The sequence below is a fragment of the Podarcis tiliguerta genome, assembly GCF_965153285.1.
Source record: "Podarcis tiliguerta genome assembly, chromosome: 2".
In the NCBI taxonomy this organism is placed as follows: Eukaryota; Metazoa; Chordata; class Lepidosauria; order Squamata; family Lacertidae; genus Podarcis; species Podarcis tiliguerta.
The window spans coordinates 85,611,048-85,622,309 of record NC_139535.1 but is presented as its reverse complement, the minus strand read 5'-3'; the positions used below and the strand labels follow the sequence as shown (position 1 = coordinate 85,622,309).

The window sequence follows — 11,262 nt, the reverse complement described above, 5'->3', positions numbered from 1 at the left end:
GTAATGTTTACTGTGAATATTCTTAGAACAAGCACAGGCCATAACCAAAGACTTCCACTGCTTTAATGTTGTCCTCTAACTGTCCGTGTTTACTTTTAAGGCATTTCACACTTTGCTCCCATAACATCCCCATGCACAACCATGGCGTGAGAACAATGAGGAGTACGGAGAAAAAGGAGGAAACTGCGCAAGCAACATGTTTCCCCTTCTTCTTAGGGCTGCCACTTATTCATCACCAAAAATTAGGAAATGATTAATCAAAGTAGAGGATGAAAGATGACAGAGATTTGTATGAAATCACATATGCTAATTTATATAGTTGGATATTTATACCATGCACGTGACCAGAGTCCAGTGTGTTGGGTCATTCATGGGCAACTTCAAGGCCCCTGCTCTCCCTTGTTAATTTATTCTTGCAATTATATCCCTTTCCCCTATATATCCCCCTACTCCATATTATCCTAAAAGCAAGAAAGTCAGGATTTGAACTCTGATCCCTAGGCCTCTAGCCACTACACCATGCTGCTCCTTATCTCACCACTATACCTCTTTTCTTCATCTTTAAGCTAGGCTTTGTCTGGTCAGTCGTTCAAATAGAGGATGCTTTCAAAGAGAGGGTTGTCATGTGTAAAGTAGGGCACATGGCCACTCTACCTCTAAGCTTAGTTGGAACTGAGGGAAGAACTGCTAAGCATGTGATTCCACAAGCGCCTTCTTTCCTTAGGATGGCTTTCATGCCAGTCTGGGGCAATAGCGCAATGTAGCAGCTGGGCAATGCCTCATCTGTCGCAGAACTCCAGACGTGCTGGAGCCAGCTCTGTTGATCTGCCTTGTTGCCAACCTAATGATATTTAGATAGGGTTTGGTAATAGTTTATTTAGTTACACTGTCAATTTTCTTGAGGAAAATCTAATTGGGTGGTTCGTCAGAGTCCAGATCTGTGGCTGAGTTTCCTAGATACTGCAGTATTTAAACACATAGCCATTCTTACCGTGGCAATCTTAAAAACTATTAGGACATTTACCCGGTAGAACACAGCAGTTGTGGCGAGAGGCCCCAATATCATTGTCTCCAGCTGCACAGGATTGTTTGGGGTGATTATAATTGATTAAATGCCTGGTTATTACATAGGTCTATGAATGCCAATGAACTTCCCAATGGGTGTGTTACAAAGCAGCTCCTGTTGTCATCACCCAAACTACTTCAACACAGGCAATGCAGCTGGAGAAGCTGCATAAATTTTGTAGGATTTCTTCCACGCTTTCATCCACGGATAATCCATGGGCTTCCTCACGTCCCTGAAGGTAAATAATTATTACCTTTTCACAGCTGGAAGCAGAAATATGCTGGAGATAAAAGGCTTCTGGTTCACAACCATGACCGTGAGGAATCCAAACCTTGTTGATGGCAATGGATCTTTATACAAAGGATGGGTGTTGTTTTAAAATTATTTCCAAACTATCTAACGTTTTCTATGTGCCGAGAATTAAAAATAAGAATGTCCCTGCCTGTGTCTCCAGTTATCAAGATTTCACACAAATTCAGCTTTATGTTTTTATGTGCACGAACTCCACAACTGCACGGGTTCTACACTTCAGATCACAGGTTCTTTTCAGATAATAATCTTGCGTGTGTGTTGTACACCTGGGTGTATCCATGCAGATGTTTATGAACTGAAGCCATGTAAACAAGCCAGCCTATCACAAAAATCTCAGATTTGGGCAGAGTGTCAGAGTTATCACCCTGCATTTGCTATCTTCGCCCATCTCTGTCTCCTAACACAGTTTAGATTACAGGCAATCTTAGCAATGGACATAAGAGCAATACATAATGATAATGTAAATAAATCTATTTTGTTGCTATTATTTAGCATTTAGCATTTAGCATTTTTATATTGGTCCCCCCCCCCCCAAAAAAAGTGATACTGTCCCAAGTGGCAGTAGTAAATGGGTGGATTTGCCCACTTCAGTTGCTTCCAAGGCTGGCCCAATACACTCTGCTGCCGGAGGCAAAGGACAGTATGCCTCCCTTCTGCACCCCATTTGATACACAGAAACTGACTGGACTAGCAGTTGAAGCTTACTTCAACTTTCTTCCATGGCACCTGAAGGCAGCAAGGGGTTGCAGCCATGCAGACTCCATGGTGCAGACAACTGTAGGGCTCAGAAAGCATGGGGGAGAGTATGTGCCACCTGAGGCACCTGCCTCATTTTATCTAATGGTAGGACAGGCCCTAGTGGCTGTGGAGGTGATGCGGATGCTGTTGCTGCTCATTTTGCACTGTGGCTTACAAAAGATTAAGCAACAAAGCAGGGACACTTTCATCAAGATGAGGGGAAGGCGGAATTCATGCTAGGCAGATCCGTATAGCAAATTGTTGTAACACGAGTATATTTAGAAGTCCTCTGTGATGTGTATCACTGAAGACAATGCAGTAACTGTCAGAAAATGAGAAAACCGTGAGATGGTAAAAAGACTTACTTCTCCCACTCCCTCAATAAAGAGCTATTTGTACGAATAAAAACATCAAGCATTTGACACAGCAACAATCTAATGCAGAAATCCAAAAGAGGTTCAATGTTTTATTTGAGACCCAGCTCCCCCTTTTCTGCCAGCACCTACCCAACCTTTCCTAAGTCTGTTTCCAGTGGTCAGAACACAGTGGGAACAGCAGGGCTGGGGTCATGTCACAAAGACCACCAGTTCTGTAACATATGTCATCATATTTCGCAAGCCAAGAAGTAAATCACAAGCCAATCTTTTGCTGTCCCATCCTGTCACTCTCTAGTGCAGGGGTGGGGAGTCTCTGTGGTTTGCAGATAATATTGTTAGACTCCAACTCCCATCAGCCAACATAGGTAATGGTCAGGATAGTTCAGCAACATCGGGGGGGGGGGTATAGTTTTCCCAGCCTTGGTCTGCTGTGCCTCTTAAAAACAGAGCCCTAGAAAACGTTGGAGAATTGAGGCTGCAATCCTTTATCTGCTCACCTGAGGGGAAGCCCCACTGCACTCAATATCCTTTACTTCTGAGTAGACATGTGCTGTTAATCAAGCTGCTATTCGTAAGCTGCTTTCTGAGGGCACACAGTGAGACAAGATAAATTCAAAATAAGATGTAATCAACAGCATTTTCATATGCTCAAAAGTCCTCATTCTCTGTGTGTCCTGTGCTGAAGCGCAAATGAATAAGCCAGAACAGAGTGGCATCCCCTTCCCACAAAATTCTATCCATTTCCCCTCCTCCTTGCTTTGCATCACAATACAATCTGAGGAAGAGTTCTGAAGAACTCAAATGCTTAATCCTATTTTGTGACAGTCCTAGTAAAGACACTGCTAATGTGGACTTTAGAGGGACGAGGGTGGTGCTGTGGGTTAAACCACAGAGCCTAGGACTTGCCGATCAGAAGGTCGGCAGTTCGAAAGCACATCAAAGTGCAAGTAGATAAATAGGTACTGCTCCGGCGGGAAGGTAAATGGCATTTCCGTGCGCTGCTCTGCTTCGCCAGTAGCGGCTTAGTCATGCTGGCCACATGACCCGGAAGCTGTACGCTGGCTCCCTCGGCCAATAAAGCGAGATGAGCGTCACAACTCCAGAGTCAGTCACGACTGGACCTAATGGTGAGGGGTCCCTTTACCTTTACCTTAACATGGACTTTGGAATCTTTTCTTCTGGACTGATATGGGTTTACTTTTCAGAGGACCATGCATTATCTTTCCTACAAGAAAACAGGAGATTCTAGAGTAGGATTTGGAGGCAAAAAAGAATGACTAAGGCCATGTCTACCAGATACAGAATAGGAAGGGGCCATCGGATGACAATGGTGGTGAAAAGGACAGGCAAGGTTTGACACGTGGACTGGCAACACGGGATAAAACAGGTGAAAAACCAGACTTTATTTCACCTGGGTCAAAGACAGAGTGTGACATCCCACACACAGGCTGGAAGCCTCAATGGTGCCCCTCTGGAGACCTCACCTGGGGCAAAAAACCTGGCTACCCCCCCACCCAATAGCTACAGCTCTGGATAAGAGAAAGCAGTTGGGGTTCAGAATTTTTTAACCTGGTTTTCCCCAGATAGAAAAGGGAACTACTTTTACCCACAGCAATTTATACCCAATTAAAAATCTATCTCTATGATGCTAAAACTGATGAGTACAAAGCGCTATGCTTGAAACAGATGGAGCTGGACCATCTCTCATTGAAGCCATTAGTTTGCTTTTGTTTTTAAAAATCATTTTCAAAACCTAATGCAATTCAGCATGGAAGCAATTATTGTTTTATCTCCCCCAAGGATTCATCTAAACCGTATGGGGATCAAAGTTATTTTTCAGGAACCTTTAATTAAATCCATCTGTTCAATGCAGATATTTCAGTTTGCTTAAGAGAGCTCTGAGTGGTTTTTGACACACTCTTCAGGGGTTTCCAGATTCTAATAAACCAACATAGACAATAAAATCTGACTCTAAGGACTGTATTTACATCTTATTTTTACAGGCTTAACTTTTAATTATATTTTCTTATACAGGCAAGCATAATGTACAAATTTTGTTACAAACAGGTCTGACTCACCAAGCCCAGAAAATGGCATTTTAAAAAGAAAAAAAAAAGAAAAAAAGAGCAAGCCACAGTACTTATCACATTTCCCATTCATTTCTCAAGTGATGGCAGCTGTTGCGTTCCAGTATATTATGAAAAACACATGGTTGTCAACTGTCATAAATTCACAGTTACCTAAGGCCAAAACTTAAGCAACATGTGATAAGATCATTAGAAAAATCCTGCTCATGGCTTCAGGCAGTGGTCATTTTGAATAACGTAACCCAACAGGCCGGCTGGGGGGGTGGATTCAAAATTTGGCGTCTAGTCCTTTTTAAGTCAACATAATGATTTTTGAATAAGTGCATAATTAGCAACCAAGGAAAAGCCTGGAAATGCAGTGCAATTTGATTTATCCAAATAGTCTAATGGGAACATGCGTGGCAATTACAAGATGAGATCCTAGTATAAATATTAGTACTGTTTACATAAGCTTACATAATGATGTGAATTGATATTGCTAAACAGATGAAGGGTTGATAGGGCGTTCTGCTCTACTTCAACAGAGTGACTGAAGTTGTGAGAGGTGAAGGGGTACCCTTGGAAATGGCCAATTTCAGTATCTGGAAGGCTGCCCTGTTCTCCATTCAATGTTCCAGGGCCTGGAAGAACATTGTTCTGCACACAATGACCCTGTCTACACAAGTGATTGCGCTGAATGAACAACTTGGAGTCATTTCGGAATCTAGGCTTAAAAATTATGGAGCACAAGCACTTAGGTACAACAATTCAGACAATTATATTACATGAGCAAACCCAGATAACAGCTATAATGTCACCATGTGGAAGGTCTCTATTTCTCACAACACGAAAAAATATTAGGGTGAATTGTAGGCAAGTAATTATCATAACTTAATGAAGATTTAGCAGATTCAAGGACTAGATGAAATGTCAGAAGGACTACTTCTGACTTGCAGATCATCCTTGGTGCACAAAGGGAAAAGACTATAAATTGCTCCTAATCTGTATCCAGTTTTATGACAGTGAAATAATTTTCAGATACTCGGAATACAGGGAATACAGATTGGACCAGAAAGACAGAAGGAGGCTTGAAGGATGAAAACTATTTTTCCCATGGGTGGATACCGCAAACCATTTTATCAAACAGTGTTCTACTTATTGGACCAAAACAGGAAGACGTTGTGTGTAATGAACTTGATAGTGACCCTGGTGGTGCTAAGGGTGAGCAAATAAGGCAGAAGTCTGCATGAACAACACTAGACATTGTTTCTGAGCTGTTCTCAAAAAAATCCTTGTATGTACAAGGGAGGAGCCTGCAGGGCCTGTCCTACCATTAGGCAAAGTGAGGCGACTACTTCATGCAGTAGATGTTAGGGAACAGTCTCATGGCAGTTCCACCTAGGCCTCTCAGCTATTCCTCTTGTTGGACAGAGCTGTGTGTGCTACCCATGTGTCCTGCTCCCACCCATTCCACTCATCTGCTACCCTCAGGTGCTGTATATAACAGGGTTCTAGCCCTTCACAAGTGTTGAAGTAGGATTGAGCTTTCAGTCCAGATGCCTTCTGCATATGGAAACAAGGCAGGGCGCCATTTTGTCCTTTGATTCAAGCAGCAAAATGTTTTGGGCTGGCCCTGGTTGTCTGACCCTTAAAAATGCAATTTCAAATATATGTGGATGATGCTGTAAAGATGAGAAATAAAAAATAGTAAACTGCAAGGGAAAAGAAAGGGGGTAGAAATCTGATGATAGATATCATGAGGAAAACACACACACCCAATAATCAGCCATTCAGGAAGAGAAGTCTGCGGTATATCTGTACAGAATATTGAATGCTGCCTGCCACAGTATAGATCCAGTTCTGAATATCCTCAGAACATTATGTACTGGCTAGCTGAGGAAAACAATGAATGACATCTGTTTTTTCTGTATTGATGCACATTATGTATTCTGCTCCAATTCATTCAAGTAGTAAGGATTTGCCAAGGAGATGTCTGAAGAAAAGGAAAAGGTCCAAGTGAAATAGCGAAGAAAAAACTAAATTCTATGTTTAACAGTTTATCTAGAAGCAAATCTGTTCGTGTCATAAACCCTTTATTCTCCTTCCTGTAGCACCTTAGAGACCAACTTGTGCATGTGTACTGAGAGTTTTTGTTCCAAAATCCAAAAGGCATGAAGAAGTAGAGTGACTTAGAGGTTTCTGGGTGTCATTTGTGTGGGCTGAATTGTCACGAAGCCCAGGAACAGCTTTATTTCAGAAAGTAGATTGAATCTCTTAACGTGTCAGTTATTTTGCAGGAAAACTACGTACAAATATACACAGCAAAGTCTTGACAGTTTATAAAGAAAAGCAGCCCAAAATAATTGAAGTCTTGAGCAGAGGATCAGCAAGGTGCTTGGTCTTTCCCAGACAAATAATTTTTAGCTCAAAATCAGCTCCAGTTTATTTCCTTCACCCATGTGATTGGTTCCACATCCATTTAACAGAAAAAACAGCCTGTGGGGAAAGGGTTAAGGACCACTTTCCTCCTCCTGATGCTCTTTCCACATATTTTTTAAAAATGAATGCCTTTATTGCAGACATTTGCCTGAAATGCAGATCTTTCCCTCAATACTTTTTTGTTGTTGCATTTTTATTAATAACAGAACAATCCAGCACAAACAATAGGTTGCAATTTGTATGCCCCAGAATTATATCAACCAAGCCTCAAAACATATACAGCCATTAGCAGATCGGAACATGTAAATTCAAGTGTTCCATGCAAACTGCACCAGGTCAAAGAGTCTCTCCAAAAGGAGCTCTGAAGATCAAGAGGTCTGGGCTTCTCTGACCTGCAGTTGATCTAGGAGGTCAAAGACACCCAGTGTGCACCAGAAGTATTCTGTATGCTTTCCTCTCTAGCAAGCCTCAGACTTTATTTTAAGTATACAGTGGTACCTCGGGTTAAGTACTTAATTCATTCCGGAGGTCCGTTCTTAACCTGAAACTGTTCTTAACCTGAAGCACCACTTTAGCTAATGGGGCCTCCTGCTGCCGCTGCACCGCCGGAGCACGATTTCTGTTCTCATCCTGAAGCAAAATTCTTAACCTGAGGTACTATTTCTGGGTTAGCAGAGTCTGTAACCTGAAGCGTCTGTAGCCTGAAGGGTCTGTAACCCGAGGTACCACTGTATAGAGATTGAGAATGTAAATGAGAATATAGATGGAAAAGGTGTTCTTTAAGGTGTTTGGTCCTCTCCCATGACAACACCAGGCTGCATTTCCCCCCCTGACGCTTGCTCATGGCTCACATTTTCAGAACTTTCTAGCATGGGTGCAGGTTGGATTGTGTGTGGTAGTAAACATAAGAATGAGAAGCCTCCCATTCTAGAGTCCTCCTTCTGACAACCTTCTCCACTGGTGAATCCTGCTTTGGTTGATATGCATTTAGCAGCAAACCTTACCTTTCCCAGCTTATGCTACCAAAACTCACTGTTGGTTGGGATGGAACTCCACCCTGCTCCTGTCTCCCAGCCATGTGTAAACTCTGTAGGGAATGGGGTGCATCATTCCAAGTTCCTGGCATAATGAGGACTCTGGAGTTCCTGTACCTTATTGATTCATAGAACTGTAGAACTGGAAGGCGTCCCAAGCATTACCTAGTCCAACCCCCTGCTGTGCCGGACTCTCAGCTTGATCATACATGACAGATGACCATGCAACCTGATTTAAAACCTTTAAGGAAGGTCCACCAACTCTCCTCTTCCACTTTCAAACAAGAGGTTGTAATTTTGCCTCCTCACTGACAAGAAACTTTTTCTGAGGATTGCCAATAATGCCCTTCTGCATTCTATGTAGGATAGACAGGCCAGTCTCTACGCAAGAGAAGAAACAGACACAAATCTGACATCAGAAATGGCAGTATACCAAGACACTAGGGGCACATTTCTCTGTAACTGAGCTTAAGGTGGCCATCCTGGAGCTAAAGAGCAAAATCCATCCAAGAGGTTAAATGCCACCATTGGCATGATGGATTATTATCAAACCACAACATGCAGCAATTGGCTCACCGATGCCAAAATGCCTGCTAGCAACCAACTGTTTTGTGAATCAGCCCCAGGGTTGCCACCTTTCTTTTGGCAAAATACAGGATGGGGTGTTGCAATTTTTTTAATTATCTGGTGCTGAAGTGACTTCAAAGTGATCCATTACAATCTGTTGCAGCCTAACAGGATGGCCCCTCTGGAATTTGTCACAGAAATTTGTAAATCTGTCTGTGCTTGGCTCCCCAGAGCTTAAATGAATGAACTTTCACACAGCCTTTCAAACGCATGCATTTGGAGAAGACCCCTAACTTGGCAGAGAGAGAAAGAGAGGACAAAATTCTATCAATACAGGATGTAGCATTTTACATCGAAATACGGGACAGTCCTGTATTATATAGGACGGGTGGCAACGTTATCCCCGTCTGTGCGTTTCCTGACCTTCCTGCCTGCGCTCCCTCCCCTCGCGCACAGACGCAACCCGGGCTGACACTTCATGCAGCTGATGGAGCAGACTCAGACTGCAGTCCCGGGAAAGTTTACGCCATATGGAATGTGTTAGTCTTTAATGGCTCCAGGAGACTTTCGCTTGCTTTCGCTTAGCGGGAAGCGCCCGGACCACCTGCACAGCGCCTGCCCTCCTCCGAGTCCATTCATTAGCATGCCTTCCCCGTCGTTGCGCAGCTCTGCCTTTCCCGGGGTGGGACTCCTCGGAGAGAAACTGCGGCGCTCGGAGAGGGGAGAGGCGAAGCCGGGAGGGGCGGGCCCGAGAGAGAGAGAGAGAGAGAGAGAGAGAGAGCGAGCTTGGAAGCGGACTCTGCGATTGGCTGCCCGGACCGCGGCGCGCTGCAAGTTGGGCGGGAGACGGCCGGGCTGCCCCACTCTCTCCGCGTGCGCCCGGCCGCCATGGAGCGCAACTGGAGCGCCGTCGGCGGGCAGGGCAATGCCTCCTCGTCGAGCGGGCCCGGGGAGGCGGCGGCCGCGTGGGCTTTCGGCGCGGTGCTGTCGGTGATGTATGTGGCCGGCGTGGCGGGCAACGTCTACACGCTGGGTCTGCTGTGGCGCTCGGGGCGGTGCGCCCGCGGCGCGCCCTTGTCGGGCTCCATCGCCAGCCTGGCGCTGGCTGACCTGCTCTACCTGTGCTCCATCCCCTTCATCGTGGGCACGTCGGTGGCGCAGGACTGGTACTTCGGCGAGCTGGGCTGCCGCGTGCTGCTCAGCCTGGACCTGCTCACCATGCACGCCAGCATCTTCACGCTGACCGTCATGTGCACCGAGCGCTACCTGGCCGTCACCAGGCCGCTGGCCACGCGGCAGCGGTCGCGGCGCTTCAGCAAAGCCACGGCCGGCGCCGTCTGGGGGGTGTCGCTGCTGCTCACGCTGCCCATGATGCTGATGGTCACGCTGAGCCGCAGCAAGGACGGCAAGCACATCTGCGCGCCCACCTGGAGCCCCGACGCCTACCGGCTCTACCTGACGGTGCTCTTCAGCACCAGCATCCTGGCCCCGGGGCTGATCATCGGCTGCCTGTACGCCCGCCTGGCCACCACCTACCTGGAGTCGCAGAGGAACCCTCCGCGCAAGAAGGAGCCCAAGCGCTCCCCGCGCCAGAAGGTGCTCATCCTCGTCTTCACCATCGTGCTGGTCTTCTGGGCTTGCTTCCTGCCCTTCTGGATCTGGCAGCTGGTGCCCCTCTACCACGGGCCCCTCGGGCTCGCGCCCCACACCCAGAAGTGCATCAACTACCTGGTGACCTGCTTGACCTACAGCAACAGCTGCATCAACCCTTTCCTCTACACGTTGCTCACCAGGAACTACCGCGAGTACCTGCGCAACAGGCACAGCAACTTCTACCGCTTCACGTCGTCCTTCCGCAAGAGGGGCTCCAGCCTGCACTGCTCCTGGAGGCGATCCACCTCCTCCGGCACCCACGGCGAGTCCGGGTCCGAGGCCCTGAGCATGGCCACGTTAAGGGACTGCAAATGAACTCTTTCCCCCCGGTTTCTTAGGAGCAGCTTGCATACACCTCGGAGATCCAGGTGGGCCTGCGCAAGGTAAGGCCTCCTGTGTGTCTGACTAAAGTTTGGGAGGAGTTGGGCCCACTTCCAAGGAGGGACACTTAAGTAAAGAAAGGCTTGTGTAGAATGAGCCTAGCTTTGCTTACTCAGAAGTAAATCCCTTTGATTTCAGCCAGACTTGTTTCCAAGCAAGTACTGCCAGCCTAACTGTGCCAACTACCAACAGTTCCATTAAGCACTGGTGAAACTTCAGAGTAAATATGCGCATCATTGTACAATAAGCTTGTTAATTCAGAAGTAAGTCTTCCTTGGTGGCACTACAGCCTGATGCTGTTCATATAAAATGGAAACTCCCTTTTGAATTTGGTGGGTTTTACTCCTAGATAGGTGTGCCTAATCGTGCAGCCTTAAATTAGATCATGTCAGTTGTGAATGTTGTTAAAGTGGACCAGAAATAAAAGATAGGCCCTTTTTAAAGTAGTTGGGCATCCTGGTCCATGTGTGATTTGCAGTGAAAACCCAGGATTTTTTATATTTTTTATTTGCTTCTGTCCAAAGCCTATTCAAGTATCACTTGTGTAAAGATGCTTTCAATCTGGCATATCTAAACCTATCTCTGAGTGGTTCCTAGGATCAGCAGCTGGCAGAACCTCTGATTGTGCC

At 45.9% G+C, this 11,262-nt stretch overlaps 1 protein-coding gene across 1 annotated transcript; it reads left to right on the top strand.

The window, feature by feature from the left end:
* Positions 1–9,487: 9,487 nt before the first annotated feature.
* Positions 9,488–10,980, top strand: LOC310672007 (urotensin-2 receptor-like; the record flags this gene model as incomplete). Its single annotated transcript, XM_083428500.1, has 1 exon — positions 9,488–10,980. The coding sequence occupies one exon, from the start codon at positions 9,488–9,490 to the stop codon at positions 10,565–10,567; it is 1,080 nt and encodes a 359-aa protein (XP_083284626.1). The 3' UTR covers positions 10,568–10,980.
* Between the last annotated feature and the right edge of the window lie 282 nt (positions 10,981–11,262).